Source organism: Elaeis guineensis, chromosome 5 (genome assembly GCF_000442705.2).
Source record: "Elaeis guineensis isolate ETL-2024a chromosome 5, EG11, whole genome shotgun sequence".
NCBI classification, from domain to species: domain Eukaryota; kingdom Viridiplantae; phylum Streptophyta; class Magnoliopsida; order Arecales; family Arecaceae; genus Elaeis; species Elaeis guineensis.
The window spans coordinates 3,652,609-3,671,994 of record NC_025997.2 but is presented as its reverse complement, the minus strand read 5'-3'; the positions used below and the strand labels follow the sequence as shown (position 1 = coordinate 3,671,994).

At 38.6% G+C, this 19,386-nt stretch overlaps 2 protein-coding genes across 2 annotated transcripts; one reads left to right on the top strand and one right to left on the bottom strand.

Moving 5' to 3' along the window:
* Window positions 1–3,216: 3,216 nt before the first annotated feature.
* LOC105044472 (coatomer subunit zeta-2) lies at window positions 3,217–10,708 on the bottom strand. The gene is made up of 6 exons (XM_010922391.4): window positions 10,573–10,708; window positions 6,450–6,609; window positions 5,235–5,382; window positions 5,064–5,141; window positions 3,750–3,834; window positions 3,217–3,631 (listed from the first exon to the last, which is right to left on the bottom strand). Exons 1-6 carry the CDS (start codon window positions 10,579–10,581, stop codon window positions 3,572–3,574), a joined length of 540 nt encoding a protein of 179 aa, XP_010920693.2. The 5' UTR covers window positions 10,582–10,708; the 3' UTR covers window positions 3,217–3,571.
* A 6,710-nt stretch (window positions 10,709–17,418) lies between these two features.
* On the top strand, window positions 17,419–18,231 carry LOC105044471 (uncharacterized). Its single transcript, XM_010922390.4, has one exon. The coding sequence runs from the start codon at window positions 17,482–17,484 to the stop codon at window positions 17,977–17,979; it is 498 nt and encodes a 165-aa protein (XP_010920692.1). The 5' UTR covers window positions 17,419–17,481; the 3' UTR covers window positions 17,980–18,231.
* Window positions 18,232–19,386: the final 1,155 nt, after the last annotated feature.

Below are 19,386 nucleotides of genomic sequence, written 5' to 3'. Positions count from 1 at the left end.
GACGCCCCTTTTCTTTCCGACCATTGTCGACTGACAGACGATCGATGTCGCAGACCGGATGATTCCCTTCCTCCTCCTTGTCGTCGGTGCTGCCACCTCCGAGTCAAGCTCCAGAGTTAGGTCTCTCCCTCTCAGGCTCTCTGCCTCTCTCGGTCTCTCTCCATCACCGGCCCCCTCCTCTCTCGGTCTTTCTCCCTTTCGGTAGTCAGTATGAATATGATGAAGCTCTCTCTCTCTGAATTTCGGTCTCTCTCCCTCTCGGTAGTCTGTATGAATATGATGAAGCTCTCTCTCCCTTTCGGTAGTCGGTATGAATATGATACTCGCTCTCCCTCTCAGTCATTTGAGACTCAAGGCCCATGGGCTGGCCCGACCCGGTCCATGGCCCTTAAAGGACTGGGCTGGGCCAGCAATATTATGTCCATTTTTTGGATAGGTCTAGTCCGACCTGGCCCATCAAATTTTAGGCCTTTATGGGTCGGATCGGACCAGCTCATTTTGACAGTACTAGTTATTGTTCAATGCTTGTATTTTCATCTAGAAAATCTTATTTAAGTGGGGTGGATATCCGATTGGATCGAATATGGATAAAGAAAGTGTTGATCCGTCGGATATCGGGTCGGATTCGGATCGATCCAAACCCGCACCCCATCCGGCCCATTACCAAGTCTAATCCTGCTTAAGTATTATGCTGCGTCATCTCAGAAGGTTAACCTTTCTAAATCTGTAGTGGTTTTCAGTCTGAAGACACCGACCCAACTGCGCCTCGTGATTAAGGATACCTTCAAAATTAAAGAGCATAGTGGGACTCTACATTACCTGGGAGTTCCTATCATCGGTCGCAGGCTGAAGAGGGCTAAGTGTGTGGATGTTAAGCAATTGATTCGAGGGCAGTTGGAGGGTTGGCAAGCTCGTGCTTTATCTATGATGGGGCGGATCATCTTGGTGAGGTTTGTTCTTAGCTCCATTTTTATTTACTTGCTATCAAACATGATTCTCCTTAGATCCATGGTGGCTAAGCTGGAGCAACTTTTCTGGAGTTTCTTATGGAGATCCTGTTCGAGAGGTAGGGGAGGTGTGCATCTGCTTGCTTGGGAGAGGGTTTTGAGGGATGGCGGTCTGAGTATCCAGTCTTTAACTATGAGGAGAGAGGCCCTGATCGCGAGATATGCAATCTGGATTCTACTTAGTCCGAATTTTCTGTGGAGCACGATCATGATGGCTAGATACGGATCTTGGTCTGCAAGCGGTGACATCCGATCCAATCATAGTGCTTCATTTCTTTGGAGGGAGATCTATCCTCGTACATATGTGATTCTCCAAACACGTTGGATGATGGTGGACAGATGTTCTGTGAGCCTTCTGCATGATCGGTGGATTGAAAACCTACCCTTGAGTTATTGGCCGATCTTTATCAGTTCTGAGGTGTTGGATTCCATGAGAGTTGCTGATATTCTTCATGCCGATGGCAGGGGGTGGGATCGAGTAGTGATGTCCCATCTGTTTAGCGAAGAGCTGGGGGAGGGTGTTGTCCATTGCGACTCCTATCTACAGCCATCCGGATATTGGAGTTTGGGGTCACTCCTGCACTCCAAGGGCTATAACAACGGATCTCTATCGGTTCTATAGGAGTGAGCCCACTAGCCATAGGGATGTCGGGTGGATTTGGAGGATTGGTGTGCATCCAAGGATGAGCTTGTTCCTTTGGAAAGTAGCTTGGGGCTAGCTCTCGACGAGATCTCTCTTGCGAGCTCAAGGTACGAACATTCATCTTGTCTACCCTTGCTGCAACTTCGAGGAGGAGACCATGGAGCATATTTTGTTCCAATGCCTGAGGTCAAGGCATGTTTGGTCCTTAGCTGGCTTATACATGCAGGTTGTTCAAGTGGAGGTCCCTACCGAGGCTTTTCTGAAGCTCTTGGAGGTGGCACTTCCAGAGCGATGGGCATCCGAGCAGCTTTGGAGGTGGCACCTCCAGAGCGGTGGGCATCCGAGCAACCTATGTGGCCCTCCATATCTAGCTGGTTAGGAATGGCCTAATGTTCAAGTCCACAAGGTCTTCTGTGAGGTTCATTGTGGAGAGAGCCTTAACCACAGCGGAGATGATGGATATAACGTATAGACCATCGGAGATCTAGAGGTCTCATCCTGCTCATGCAGCGATCCATCGGGTGTTCATTTCATGAGAGTCCTCTCTTCCATCGTATTTGAAGGTCAATTTTTATAAGTGTTAGAGGCAAGCTTTGTGATTTAAGGGCCCAACCGATGTTAGGTGGATGGCAACGGGAGGGCCTTATCTACTGGAGCTCACAAAGCCCTGTGTAGTATGAGTGGAGATCGTGTTTGCTCGGAGGACTTTAGGAGCTGGTCAAATGGTTATTGAGGATGACTTTATTACAGTGATATTTTGACTATAGAACTGTAACCATTGTAGAGCCACTCATCTCTTTCTGCATGATGTTTCGATCTTGTTAGGAAGATATATGTTTCAATCTTATCAGAATGATATACTATTTTAGTCAGGCCTGCAGGATCTTTCATTTTTTGATTCACTTTATTATTTTTATAAAAAAATTATTTGAATAAATTAATATATCAAAAAAAAAAAGAAAAAAAAGAACCAGATTGCGGATATTTCTGAGATCTATGGGATCTTTTGTTTTTTGATTTACTTTATTATATTTATAAAAAAATTATTTGAATAAATCGATATATCAAAAAAAATTGATTTATTTTATTATATTTATATAAAAATTGTTTGAATAAATCGATATATCAAAAAAAAAAAAAAAAACCAGATTGGGATGGTTAGGAACCGTGGTGTTAGTGTCTGCATATGTCTTCGTATGCGGGGAGGGGCATCGGCTTCCACAGGTCCTACATATTTCTTTTGGAATCTGCTGAAGTGCTACAAGATGGATTTAGTTGACCATTTGCTTGATGTTCATCGGGGCCTGAGATATCATCTACTGTAGATCTGAAGCGCTAGACTGCGTAACCAACCTTGTAGATCAGGACTTCTCTATTGGTCTAAAGCAAAAGGAGAGGATTCTCTCCTTTTGAACTTTATAGATTGCTTGAGCTATGAAGCATTGTGCAAATGTCAGTTCCCAGTCCGACTGATACTAGCTGCCATAATGATTGTAATACATTTGAAAGAGATGAAATAAGGCCTCTGTCCTTTCAACACTGATCCTATAAAACCTGATCATTGCAAGCAAATTTGGAAGAACAGACCAAAAAATATTGCAAAACTACTTGTCATCTAGTGTTCAGAAATAAGTTTTTAATGGCCTTTGGTGCATTGAACACTTACAAATGATGAATCTTAATTCTCCTGCCACCTGTAATTCCAAACTAAATAGCAAGCATATTGTCTCATAACAATTTGAAAAGGACCAGATATGCAATCCGCATGACAGCTACCCTCTCATAATTTTGAGTTATAAATTATATTCCAGGTTACAGAAAAAAAAAAAAAAAAAAAGCCTCAATGGCTTTAAAGAATCAATTTACTACCACCAGAAAAGGAAAAGAAAAAAAAAAGGGAAAAGGGAAAAACCCGAGCACATCAGTTAAGAAGAGATCTTGCTAAGTGTTCACGAGCCGTGGCTAGGGCTTGAGATATGGTCTGCATATAAAAGTTCCAAACGATACTTCAGAAAGATAACGCCGCAAGAACCCAACCAACTTACTTTTGAAAAAAGAAAAAACAAAAAACTTGGGCATAAAATAAATATAGCGGGCACCTGCTCAGACAAGGATCCAGCCCCCTCCAGGCCCCGGGTTGCAACTTTTCCGGCAATGACACTAGCATCTGTTTCAAGAACCATCCTGCAAGGCAGAATGAAAGTCTTTCGCATCACATCTCTTAATCCAATTCAAGAAAGCAGCAGGAGAATGAAATCATAAGCATGGTTATATCTATTAAATTTTCATTAATTGATAAAAGCAATTATCTAAACACTCGTTCATGAACCCAAATTGTGCAATATATTATCTTTTTTTTCCCCTGCAGTTTTCAATTTCCAGGAGTATGTTCCCTCTAGCTTCACTGCTATAATTCTACATCAACATTGTGAAGGCAGACGCCATTTCCCACAATTTGCAGTGCAGTCCCGACTGGAGGCTCTTATTAGTCTTCAGAAGCAAGTATTTTCCAGCTTTAATTCCTTTTGCAAAAAAAGTTTATTTCCAGCTTTAAGAATTTTCTGTAGATGTTGTTTCAGAAACTAAAACTTCCACAATATTCTCCACGTTCATCAAATAAGCTTAACATAGCCAACTTAACATTGGTTTACATGCACATACTGAAATTCCTGCTGGCCCAACAAGAAATACTAACGGAGAAATTTTTTGTGCACCGCCTAGTGTAGAAAATTCGACGTGGAGTGCACCGTCTTATCCAATTGGTCCACATAACCACAGTTTCCCAACGCACATTTAATACCAGCAGATCGGCTTTTTCGTTTCAAAATTTTATATGACGAAAATACTCTTTTTAAAAATTATGACATCCTTTCTTAAAAATTATAATACCCATTCACAAAAATTATAATACCACCTACATAAAAAATTAAACTGAAATGGGGTATCATAATTTTTGTGAAGGGGTGTCATAATTTTTAAGAAGAGATGTCATAATACTGTATGGAGAAAAAAAATAATGAATATACACAGAAAAAGTATTATCACACCTCTTCTTAAAACTTATGACATCCCTTCACAAAATTATGATACTCCGCTTCAGTTTAGCCTTTTATGCAGGGGGTGTCATAATTTTTATAAAGGGATGTCATAATTTTTAAGGGATGTCATAATTTTTAAGAAGGATATTTTCATCATATAAAATTTTTAACGAAAAACCGACCTGCTGGCATTAAATATGCGTTGGGAAGCGATGGCTATGTAGACCAATCAGACAAGCCGGTGCGCTCCACATTGGATTTTCTACACCGCAGGCAGTGCACAAAGAATTTCTAATACCAAGAGAATGCCAGAAAAAATAATAAGCAATAGGCCCCAAGGCTTAGCTCGGGAATAATTGCAAAAAGGGAGCATACCCTCCATCAACAATTTCATCAAGGCAAAGAAAGATCAAATCCAGGTTTTCAAGTGCTGTCCGTTTATCTACCTCATTCCTGGAACAATATAGGAATCAAATAAAAGACCACAACTTCATGCACCTAAAAATCATGACAAACAGGAGGATGCTGATAAGAAACTGGCAAGACCTGAGAAGAAGGCCAACTGCATCAAAGAACCCCTGAAGCACTGTGGTTATAATGAGTTCATTCTCATCATCTCCCGCGGTAACAAAAATATGCAGATCCTGAACAAACTTGTACACGACGATGTTACCGTCAAACAATGTTATCTCCGCTGTAAATGATAAGACTATCATTCATCAGCAGTACATAAAAGATCCACAGCTCTTTGACAAAGATGCCAGAAAAAACTACGGCAATTAAATCTCATCTCAAAAAGTTAATGAAGATGGATGGCATGGAACTGAAACATAACACAAGAAAAAAGACAATATATGTGGTCCAGCACTGCACCTACCTCAATGGGGCAAAATCTCCCATCTACCAGATGAGGGATAAAGAACGTACCACAGCACTGATCAGTGTGCTCACTAAAATTGTGTGATAGTCCTTCAATTTTTTCACTCAAAAAAAAAAAAAAAAATCATACTTACACCTTTCTGCCACCCTACTTCTTGCTTTAGATAGAAAACCTCTTTTTTTTTTTTTTTAATTTATTTTGATGGGTTTGGTTGGGGGGAGTGTTTTGAGGTGCAGGGTGTGTGTGAGGTATGGTTGTTGCAGGTATACTGTACTTCCAACTGTCCCAAGGAGTCAAGGGTGAAGGCAAGCAGATTCAGAAACATTAAAAAAAAAAAATGCATGCATTGATACATGAGATTCCTTACAGCGGTGTTTTAAAAATTGTCCGATTTCCCAACCAAACTAAGATGGGAGAGGGTAGATGATGAGGCATTAAAATGCATGCAAATAGTCATGAGATAACTTGCAACAAAACATAATGGATCATGAGGACTTGAAATAATTTGAAAGACTGAAAAGGATGAATGCACTAAGGATAAGGCATAAATTTGAGGGAAAATGAACTTCTGCCCTTATATAAACTTTGGATAAAAAATAGCATAGAAAACAAGATTAAAGAGAAATCACACGCAAGGTTTTCTAAGGGTACCATATTTTATGGCAAAAAAAACCATTAAATGTTTCAAGCAAGAAATTATACAACCTTTCATTGAGGATAATGCACAAGTCAGAGATTCTAGCACACAAGCACTGGCATGTAAACTGTGAACAGATAAGTGTAAGAAGATATGTAAGTATTTCCACATGTATATGTAGACATGCCACAACGAAAAAAAATAATGACAAAAAAAGCTGAAAATGAAATTGCATTAAAGTCACCTTCAGTTCGAGCATTTGTCTTCAGTGTCTTAGTAAACACAGATTTCTCAAATGCCAATTTTGCAGCCAGTGTTGGCCAGTCATCTGTGTAATATTTTACAGCTACCCGTTTCCCCTCAGAGTCAAGAAGAAGAATGTTTTTGATTGAAGGACAAGACTCCTGCAAACATACAAACAATTTGTAGAATTAAATATTCACAAAACAATACAAGGAAATTGCTGAAATTTTATAATTGTGGACATATCTTGGCCATATCCTCAATTATGACCGTAACTGTCCAAAAATTTCTGCTCTTTTGATCTCCCCAAGATAAAATGACATTTATTTATAGTGAGTCATGTTTTCTTGTTGTTCCCTAAATGGTGCCATAGTACGAAGTACAGAAAGGGACTATTTTAGAAGGAATAAAAAGAAAGTACATCCAAAATACAAATAAAGATGTTTATGGATGATGAAGGATGCATATGAACAATTAATGGAGAAATAAGAAGTTCTTAGGGGACCACTTGAGGTTTAAGATCTTAAATTCAGCACATTATAGATACAAGGGAGCGTGATTGCAGATGGCCGGGCAACTTTGTTCATGTCTACAGAATCATAAGCCTTGGTAAGAAGGGTCAGGCTAAAACTGAAGTATCAAACAAGATGAAAATGGAGACAAGAGAAACTTTATTGGAAGTTGCGAGAAGAAATATGCTGATGCTTTTAAATATATAGGAAGTCCTTCCATCACAGATGAACTTGGAAGATTCTTTAAAAAAAAAAAATGAACAAAAAAATGTGAAGCGCAAGAACAGATGGTAGAAAGGAGTAAGGGAATTTCACACTAGACTTAATTGATTGCAAAGCAGGATCTCTTAAACCAACCCAAGCAGATAAAATAAGGCCTGTCACTATATGTGTGTGTGTGTGTGTGTCTATATATATATATATATGGGGCAGACTTGGGTAAGGTTGATTCGATTTGGGCTCAGATCTGGTCAAATCAAAACTACACAATGGGGATTCTAGCCGTTAAATGTGATCTCCTACCTTAAAACTGCTTGCACAAAAAAAATCATATAATTTGAAGACTCCTAGCTTATGCATCAAGCGATCAAAAAATATATCTAATTCAATTTTATTTAGGCTGTCCAATTTTTGACTACTTGATGTATAGGCTAGGGATCTCCAAATCATATGATTTTTTGTGTGCAAGTAGTTTTGAGGTAGTAGATCATATTTAACGGCTTGGATCATCGATGTAAGATTTCTATTATAGGGTTTCGACTTGATCAGATTTAAGTTCAAATCCGATCAACCTGATTCTAACCTGGCTATATATATATATAATATGAACCTAGCAGATTTACTTACATAACTATATATTGGAACTTATATATGTAATGCAAGCAAAATTCCTACATGAAACTAGAAGGTTTTTTTTTAGATTTAATAATTGAACAATCACTATAGTTTTCCCCGTCCCTCCATCAAAGCCCTTGGTTCACAAATGACAACACATAGTTGTATGATAAACCTTATAGGACTACAAATGACAACTTGTACTTTGCATAGGAGAGTGAACAATAGCATCTGACTATTATCAGATATCACCAGTTTTTTAACAATTTCTACAATTGTTTATGTTCATGGAATGATGAATTTGAGGTAAATTTCTTACCGAAAATCACGAAACATAAATTTTGAATTATCTGATTAGGTTGTATGCTACTGTTTATATTAAAAAATGCAATGCACAGTTGATTTAATATGGAAAAGTATCACCATGAAGGAAGGATACCCGTAACATGCAACAATATCAGATAGCAACATAGCATCCAATATAACCATAACCCCCGCCCTGCATGGTGCCATGGGAAGAAGGATGATAGGACACAGACCTAGATACCACCCAAAAAAAAAGGGGGGGAAAAAAAAAAAAACAGAGAGAATAAACCTCCAAACGTCTTGTTGCTGCCATGCTGCCACCACCACACCCAAAATGTAAAAGCTACAAAAACAGCTCAACATTATAAAGAATATGAATCTCATAAATCATCCAAATTTGGACATTACTTGATTGCCCAAATGGGCCAAATCTTAAAAGCATGTTCTGTTGATTCAAAAATATAGATGAATCAATATGATGAAAAGATTGAATAGATAGAGCTTCAATGCTACTGGTCAGGTGATTAAATTTTGTATAAAAGTTTTATTATTTGTTCAGATTGAGATCATTATTGTTCATTGAAAATTGAGGTTGTAATGGATATTAAAGCCTTACATATTTTTTAGGGCTTTGCCTCTTTGTCATATCCCAAACCCAACATCTAGATCGGCCACGCGACACAACTGCACACTCCCTAGGGTAAAAAATCCTAAAGAATATGCAAAATCTTCAAATCCATTGCAACCTCAAATTTTCAATGAACAATAATGATCCCAATCCAGATGAGTAACAAAACTCGTATAATTACAAAATTCAATCACTGGACCAGTACCAATGAAGCTCTATCCATTCAATTTTTTCAGTAATTTGAAATTAAAAGACCACATGATGATTCCTATTTACATCTCTAGGAGTAATGCCTCTTTGGAGACATCGGATAAAAAAGTCGATATTATAAGAAATTTTCAAAATACAAGAAAATCTTGAACCCCTCTTTCTCCATGCAACATTTATCATTCAATTTCAAATTCAATTATACTTTTAATTTCAAATATTATCACGATATTCTTAAGCAACAAAATATTATACAAATCTATAACAGCATTGAAATATTATGAAAATTATGGAACAACAAAGTTGAGATTAAAAGATGATTGGAATGTTATGATATGCATAAGCAGAAAAGACAGCATTGAAATATTATGGAAATATATAACACTAGCAAAATTATTTGGAATTCAAATTATCATGATATGAGTGCATTAACAATAGGCAAAGGCAAGTAAGCAACAAAACTATATATTTTGAATTTATTGATGCTATAGCAACCTGTGAGTTGCCCTACAGATAGACAGAATTGTACTTCTTGCCTGAAGTAACTGATGTTAAGGAATCGATGTTTCAGATCTGTTGAAATGGCTAATGAATTATCATTGAAGTAATTATACAAGATATTTTCTTGAACTAACATCCAACAATGACAACTCTACGTTCCTACAGGCACCAATTAAGTGGTTGCATCCAGCAGTACTTTTGTGCTCATGAACGCACAGTTGGAATGTTTCACAAATTCCTAACCAAGTGAAATTTGGTTAGTTGCCCAAAGAGATTTTTTAATAACTTCTCATCAATATCCATTCCTTGTAACACTAGCATCTATTTCTTCTTGATCATTCTTGTCTGTTTTGATGTATATCTACGAATCAACTAGCTTAACTGGAGCTTCCAGCTCTCCAAGTACTGATCTTCATCCCCATCAAAAAGATCTTGAGGGACGAGTGCACTAACGACTCATCACGTAATCGTTCCAAACCATCAGAGATCTCAGGGTTTATACGTTATCTTAATTCCAAGAACGAAAGGAATGATACCAAGAATGATCAAATATGGAATTCCTATCATGGTTAACTTAATAAATTTCAAGATCCAAACAGATGAGGATCCTAAAAACTGGAGATCTTATAAAACCGCAAGTTCTTGATCTTGTTCCATTGCATATTCCAATGGCGGTCCCCCTAAGAACAACTTATTTTTGTCCAGAAACATTACAGGTCTTAGGGTTTATACGCTTGTTTGATACCAAAAACGGAAGACATCAAGCCAAGAATCCCCAGATCTGAAAATCCTCCCTTAATATGCTAATAATGTTGAAGATCCATATAGAAAATAATGTAGAAACCTATAAATCTTATAAAACCCTAAGTTCGCTGAATTCAAGATCACGATGCATAAACCGGAGGAAAACAAAAATCTACATGTGACCTTCCTTTTTGATTCCAAGAAAAAGACAATGTCAGAACAGCCAGATGAGTCTATAGACGGATCAAAAGAATCCGATCTCGAAAGAAGAGAAATGAGAATGCCTCGTAGCAATTCATTGGCATCCCAACGAGAAATTCATTTCAACTTTGGAAACGACGGATCCGAATAAGATCAAAGAACAAAAAGCAAAAGTTCGAATAATGAATTACCGTATCCATAAGATTGAAGCGGGGAGAGCGACCTGATTCGATCAAGGACCAGAGAACGAGAAGCCTCCAATACACTAGAGTGAGCAGGGGAAGAGCATGGAAGCAGTCGAGGAAAGCAAAGTGGAGATCCAGTATATTTAAATATATATACTGGATCGTGGGAGGCCTGCGGTCCCACCGGACCCACCGCCAGGGGTCCGGAGCACCTGAAAAGTTCAGCGCATCTCGAGTTTCCAGGTGGGCCTAAACATTCTTTCCGGTTATTATTTTTTAATATATATTTAATATTAATAATTTTATTTTTTTATTTAAAATTTTGAACGATGAAAATATTTTTTTTATAAAAATATAATATTTTTTAGTTATATTATAATATCTTATCATCAAATTATAATTTTTTTTATAAAAAATTATAATTTCTCTTTTCAAGAATATAATAAGGAGAATATTTTTATTATTAAAAATTTATAAAATTTTTGAAGGATAAAAATATCTTTTTTTTTTTATAATATCTTATGAACAAATTACAACAACACCTCGTGAGATGTAATAATTTTTTTAAAAGATAAAAAATATTTTTATTATTCAAAATTTCAAACGAACAAATGGAATTATAGATATTAAATACATATTAGAAATTAATGACTATATAGCACAATTAATTGAGATGATGTATTATTTTTATACCAGATGTGATGTACAAAAATTTCTCTTAGTAGTTCGTACTTTGATTGATTGCCGGCCTTTCTATAGCTGGATTTTGGACTAGATGGCTGGATCTGGATGTGGACCTGGATCCGGACACACATGGATTTGATTTTGCTGGATTGGGTTCAGATTATACATCCGCTATCAACCATATTGTATATAATAGAATGATCAATTAAAAAAATTTTAAAAATTTATTGAGGAGTGTAATGCTAAATAATATATAGAAATTTTTGCATGTGAACCTTACAAGTTCAGCATCCAATATTAGAAGGTTAGGACTTCAGAAAAACTCTAGTGATTTTGGAAACAATGTTCAGAGCACAACTAAAGCACTTAATTTTGGTTCAAGTGTTTGTTGGATGAATTCTTTATAGGATTTTGCTATAAGCACTTATCAGATGAACCCTAGCCACCTTTGCATGGAGAATATACGTGGAAAGATGGAGAGGCTAGAGAAGGTTTTATCGTTAGATATTGTTGTGGTACAATTTTGTTAGTTGGCTGTGCTTCTGGATATGGATGATAAAGGCTAAGAAAAATTTTTTGTGCATCGCGTCCATCATGTGGCTCATGCACGAAACTGATGAAAAAAAAATTTTTTTTTCTCATACACTATTTGACTCCGTATGTGAGCCAGTCACCGCGCACACCGCCCGTGGGCACAAAGAATTTTCCTAAAGGCTAATGGTCGGGAACTAAAGCCCACGCTTGCAGTGGGTCAGCATGCAATGGTGGAGGATACCAGCCAGAGAACAAGGAATTAAACTATAAAAATTATTTAAAAATATTTATGGAATTCGGAGGATCAAAAACATAATTTACACCCGTTTGGGCTACTACTGCTGCTACTATTATATATTATATTAGAAGGGGTAGTATTTTGGAATATCTGGTTTTATTACCCCAAAATAATGCTATCTAGCAATGTTGTACGGATTGTGCTTTCTTACCAAACATCTAAATTTTCTACCCTTGTTTGTTTGGCAATTTAAATATTCTATCTGGATAAAAGTACGAGCTGCTTGACTGACTTTAATTGGAGTGTAACCTTGAGAGATCAATGGCCTGAAAGGTAAAATCCGGGCTTGATATCATTTATATTGGAATTAGAAATCGAGGGGTGTAGATTTCATTGTTTTAGGGGGTGTAATCTGGCCCAGTTTGGGCTGGTAAGATTCGTGCTGTGCATTATCCTTTATGTGCAATATATTTACTTATTCTGTGGTTGATAACTGATTTCAAAATATTTAAGTCCCCTGTTTACCAAAAATATTTGACTCATCACGCAGCAGTGAGGATGCAAGATTTTCAGGTGCTTGGTCTGGTTACTCACTGACACCTCAATCTTGGTAGCTGGATTCAGCCAGTGCACCATTAAGCTGCCGACTGAAGACTCAAATGTTAGCAGCCAAACAAATAGATAATAGCTTGGATTGGTGCACCCATTTTCAGCTAATGGAGGCGTCCTTTTAGAAGAGATTAAACAAAGAATGGAGTCCTAGAGAAAGGTAGTTGAAGGAAAGGTACATAAGGATGGGAAGAGAGGAGCTCTTTGCTCTTTAGAAGCGACATTCTAGATATTGGTAATAGGTAAATGTCCAGTTATCAAGGTTATGTTTTTAGTCAATAACTTTTGATCATGTCTGGATCCAAGATAAATATCATATACTGAATTTTAGTCAATAACTGGTATAGATCGAGGGCACTGATGTTTTTAACTTTTGATGATATCCAATTGCCAATGTGCCATGCTAGTCTGAAGGGTTGAAATTGCAGTACAAGCTTTAATTTAGATAATTGATTCAACAAAGTGGGATTATCAATTGGGTTTTAGTAGGACACAGTGTTCCACATGAACATCAGTGAACAAATAATAAGTTCCACCAAGAAAATAAAGAAAATATGGATCAAATTATTTTAAAATGACCATACTACCGAACCTTGATTCAATGGTAGACCCCTTGCCACTTGTGGCAAGGTGGGATTAGTAACTACACTGGTCCTCGCTTCTACTCTCGTACATATGAGTTTCCGGTTCTACAAGCAGTGGCTTGATTTATTAGAGAGCCTAGGTAGAGGTATGGCGGGTCCTAGGTAGGTGGAGAATAATCGTGCCAGTTTCGAAAAGAAATTCCAAGAACACATTGCTCAAGACAAAGTGGCTGCAAGGTAGAAGACGGAAAATAGCCTCGCCTTTTTTTTTTTTTTTTTCAAAAAAAAAAAAAAGTAGTGTTCCCGCTTGCCAACTGGGTAACCACCTAAATTAGACTTATTTACACGCTAGATGGCCCACTTAATTAAGCCCGAAAGCTTTCAGATGGTCCTAGGCCTTGGAATTAAAGTCGATGCATGCAGTCAGACCTGACGTACAGGTCGGCCTATTAATCAGACCTGGGCTTGTCTAACTTTAGTTACAACCTTGGGTTGAGTCCGGCACAATCTTGGCCCAGCCCGCCTGATGAACAGATCTAAACCTTCTTGTTAGGTTATGTATCCTTTTTGTCTCAAAAAATAATCTCTTATTTTATATTAAAGCAAGAGGAGAGATGAAAATTAGTTCTCGGTTTTTTTAAAGAAACTCTGAGAACAAAGTTGATTTGGAGCTTGTCAAATAGGATCAATTCCCTATTCGAAATGTCCCTACTCCCCAATCTCTCAACTCTCTCTCCATTGGAGCATTTCTTTAATTCATTTTTTTTCCCCTCCTTTTCATGCCTTTTGCTTGTATCTACTAATGCAACACTATGGTTGGTCTTTTCCTCCTCTTGCTCCAACACATGCTAATCTCCACTGATCAAGTCCAACACATTGTGATTTGGATAGCCGTTCGTGGAAACAAGAAGCCGTGATCCTAGTGATTAAGCACGTAAGCCCATATGGGAGACCTACACTCATTAAATAAATAACATGTAATGCTTGCTTGCACTACATTGTATTGAACTACTGAAAGAATAAACTAATGCACACCAAACCACGCCTGATCAATGATACCCCTGCTTACCTCAGCTAACAACATATAAACCAAAATTAATGAGCTCCATCCAATCAAATGAAGTTCCCTTGGTGGACGAAACACAGCTCCCGTTGAAGACCTTTAGCAAGGCAAATCAGTGGTCACAGATACGTGCATTAATATATTATGAGGTTTAAGCACATGAATTACATAAATGCAAGATGTATATATGGTATTCCGAAGAAAGTTGACATAATTTTATAGATAAAGTTGTGAGCAAGATTTACGTCACTGCTGATGCTAGCTACTTGCTGGCTGTGCTGCTCCTGTCGAGATCAAGGAAGCTCATGATCTGATTTGATCGATTGCAGCGGGAGGCAAGGTAATAAAATGTGGGTGGGTGAAGCCTCTGCAAAGTGCCCACCAACTTCCATTTGACCAAGTGCACCTAAAGTCTGTTAATTTCATCTGACTCCATAGTCCAACGTAGCCACCTCAAATCCATGACGTCTGCGACCAACCACCATTTGGAATTAGATGCATCTAGGACCGGTCACGGACGCTTCCAAAGTCGTAATATAGGAATTAATATGGTAATTATGTGGTCCACAATTATGTACATCTTGATGAACGGTTACCAATGGGTCATAGCTAATTTATTTTAAATAACAAGTACTGCTCTGCAGTTTTTAATTTATTTGTTGCAATTGATTGCGGGGTTGCCATGTCCGCAGCTGGGATCTAATGAATTTTTCATGTGTACGTGGCAGGCTTCGTGAAGCATTTTCCTCATGTAAATTAGTGCGTACTGACTTTGCCGCTCTGCTTTCTTTTATTGGAGAGAGAATTGTCAACAAAGCTCACATATGCCATGTGGTGGTGTTGAGGGAGGATTCCTCGCAATTCCAATCAGTGTCATGGTCCTAGCTGACACGGCAAACATATCTTTCTTCCTCTTATCAAAATAAAACATATCTTTCTTCCAAAGTCACATCTTTCGCTTGTAAGGGGTAACAGCACCAGCATTGTCACATAATGCCCGCTGTAAATTCCGGTCATCACTTAATTTGTTTCCGATGTGTACATATTAATTATCTTTCAGACATTCAGGATAACAACTTATTCAGATAGTTTTTCATCATTTAAAGTACACGGGCACATGGCCATATTTCTCTGCCCTGCTAATTTTTATTTTTATTTTCATGAATTTCAATTAGAATACTAATAAATCTTAATCTGTTCGTTTGTTGCAAAGACAAATCCACATGTTCCTAAGCGAAAAGGACAATTCCACATCATGTTATTACCGACTTCATGTTGTTACTGATAAAAGTCATAATCTAGAACCAGATTTAATGGCATGAGACCATTTACAGGTATGCTGCTCAAGCATTAAATGCTTCGATCTCCCATAACATAAACGTTTGGCATTTGAATTTGAACCTGTCTGGTTTGCCTGCAGCTTTCATAAGTCAGCGAAGTTTAATGCAGCGGGATAAAAAGTCTAGGAATTCTCGTAGTTCAACCAGCGCTTACGTGTCTATCAAAGCGCCAGATTTCTCAGACGTGTAGGTCTCTTCTTTCGCTTGTGCGTAAAGTCGAGGAAAAGAAGGGTCGCACACCGGGGTCATTCTTTATCCGAAGCCACTCATCACGGAAACGCGCTGCAATGTTGAAGCTTAGGCGGCCGACGCCTCATGTTCCAAGGGCCTTTTTACACTGCCGAAGTGGAACCGACACTTGTTTGCGGAAGTAAATGTCCTCTAACAGTCTTAACTGCAGATGCTTATAATTTTATGTACAAAATTAAAAGATGAATGATGTGATAGCCATCGACGGCCTTTTGCGTTACAAAAGTCGCACCACTGAGCATCCTATTCAAGCTTTGGGACCATGACGTGTCCCAACTAACCTTAGATTGAGCCTACCACTCAGCTTTAGGAAATTCCAAGGACAAAATGATGATGGCCGTTGTTTCCTTACAACAGCATTTATTTTTCCTTTCTGATAAAAATGTCATAACGGGATCTTAAGTCTCCTAGATTGTCCTATAAATTTATAATATCATATAGAAGGAGACCAGAATTTTGAGATGAAAGACCATGTCATGTTTGCATGAGTATCCGATCACATCCCAAAGTCAGTTTGAGACATGTCATTGTTTCTGATCATGTGCGGTTGCGCATCTCTCAACTCAAGAAGGCACAACCACCGTGTCAATTTTTTGAACTGATATAATCATCTTTTCAGTTCACGTACATTTGAGAAAAATAAAATCGGATATTGTTGAGATAGCTTCACTTTAATTATTACCGAGATGAGATTACAAACAGAAATTTACATATAGTAATATACATTTATTTGCCGAGATACATGTTCCATGGTCAAATTAGACAAATAATAGACAATCTCCCAATTCCGAAAAGGATCCATCGTACAGGTGTATCGGCACTATCCAAACCTTTGTAGATCCGCTCCCACCATCAAATTTCAGGATTCACTTAAATCATGATCACTTGATTAATGCACGTGAATTATATTATTGACAACTTTTCCTTGCAATGACCAATCCGATCAAAAGATTCTTCAATTCCACACCAATTTTTTCGTGAATCCTGGAGGAAATTTCGCATATGATACTATTCTCTCCTTCGTGAAGGTGCATCCACTATTTCCAGTCTAAAGCGGTAGTCACTTGAGTGTGAAATGAGAAGCACGAGTAGGAATGCAACACAGATCCCGTTCCCATTTTGCTCCTCCCTTCTACCAGTAGTAATGTAACACATCCTCGAGGGCACACATTTCTGCTGACTCGTTCTCCTCCTCTTTTAAAATTCTCACAAGATCAAACGGGAGAACAATGACTCCTGATTCTAGAAGGAAAGGACTCGAAGCTTTTTTTTTTTTTTTTTTTGGTAAATAAGGACTCGAAGGTTTCAAAACAACATGCCGTCCCCCACGAGGGCCACCACCAGCGACTCGTTCGTGCATGCTGTCGTCACCACTCTCTCACCCTTACGTGTCAACCAAAAAAAAATCCAAGTGTCTTCTTTCAGCAAGGCAACTTGAGGGCTCCTCTGGTACCACCACCAACAAAAGTCACAATATGAAAACACGTTTCCTTGAGTCGCAAGAGGTTAGAACTATGAAGAAGCCTATAAATATTAGACATCCCCATGCCTCACATCTTCCATTCTTTCCAAAAGGAGTAATCTGGCTTTGGTTGTTTCGTTATTAATTAAAAGATGAAGAGATTAAGAGAAGAAGGTCACCAGGTAGAGAGCATCAACATGGCTAAAGTTCTCATATTTCTCTCTCGGGGTGTCGAAGAGGTCCGGGACTCGCCGGGCCGGGTGTTCGAGTGCAAGACGTGCAACCGCCAGTTCCCGTCGTTCCAAGCGCTGGGCGGCCACCGGGCGAGCCACAAGAAGCCGAGGATGATGGGCGACGGCCACGACCAGGCCCAGAGCGCGCTGGTGAAGCCCAGGGTGCACGAGTGCTCCATCTGTGGGCTGGAGTTCCCCATTGGCCAGGCCCTAGGAGGCCATATGAGGCGCCACCGTGGCGCGACCGAGAGTTTTGGGCACGGGCTCGTGGAGAAGAAGCCTGATGGGAAGAGGGCATTGTGGCTGGATCTGAACCTGCCGCCATCCGAGGCGCTGGACGACGTGGAGTGCAGGAAAGTAGGGCTTAGTTTCGAGTTTGTAGAGAAGACTCCTATGGTGGTGGATTGCTTCCATTAATCAAACATGACCTTGTGGACCATTGTTTGGTCCTTTCTTGCCTTCTACCTTTCCTTTTTCCCTTTTTTAAATGTTGGTGTTGGTTTTTGGTGGGTGGGGGGGGGGGGTGTGGTTGGGCTGTGTAGGGGAGGGTGGTTTCAGTACATATAGTCCCTTTGGGATGCGATATGTTAATATTTTGTTTTTGTTATTTTTTCTCTTCTTTTTTTTTGGTTGTGGATATATAGGGCCAGAAGCGGTTGTTTAGAATCATATATATAGCTAGATTTATGACTGACACCGGTCGATATGCTAACATGCTCCCCCCTTACGTCCACTGAAATTTTGGCTAATTTAGTTGGGTTTTGTATATTTGTATGAGTCCAGGCGAAATGTTTATGATTGGTGAATAGACATAAAGATTGAACTCAAATTTCATCAAGGCACTATAAGATTTTAAATTATTGCATTTCCCTTAAAACTTTGAAGGACACCTCCTTGGGTGTACAGCAGCTCACGAGTTGGGGATGTGGTGTGTAGTGTTAAATTCGAACCATAAGTTACATATTTATGTTACATGTATATGTTTTACGTATATATTGTTCAGAGGACTTCAATTCACAGTCTTCTCTTTCTACATATATGTTTGGGTTCAGGTAGCATTTTGGTTCAAAGCAGCTTAGCGCATACTGTACATCTCCACATCCATTTTGGGGTTGCAATTGTGTATTTCTTTGGATTATAGACTCCTATTTGTACAGAACTCTTTACTTTTTCTAACATAGCTTCGGCCGTTTCTTACCAAAAAAAAAAAAAAATTCGAACCAGAAGTTTAAACCTTCCGGTGAAAATTTAACATGCTATCAGAACCCATGATCTTTCTTCCCTTCAATTCTTTTTGAATCTGTTGTCCCCCTTTAGATTCCATCCTTTTTCGAGCCCAATACCTGAAAGAGAACCATTGAGAGGGTGGTAATAATCCTAAGCACGCGTTGATGTTTGCAGGATCCTATGGGTGCGCTCTCCAGTCGAGGTGGTAGACCGGCTCGATGCGATAATTTCTGCTCGATAGATCCATTTTTCGACGTGACCTGGTAAGCATGGAGAGGCCAATGCAAACATTTTTAAATGATGATCAACTACCCGTTGATTTCGGTTAGTGAGCGTCACTGACACCTACATGCATGCATGTGCCGCTCTCTCACGCACTCTGCAAGGAAAAACCATCGCATCCTCATGGTGCTGCGTTTGTTTCATTTCTACGGCAGGAGTAATAATTTATAAACAGTGATGTTGTTAGTTTAACATGAATACAGGAGTTGTTTGGTTCACGATCGAAATCAAAATTGAAATAAAAATTGAAATAGATTAAAATTAAAATCAGAATGATTAAATCCTTCGAAATATTTGATTCATGACTGAAATTGA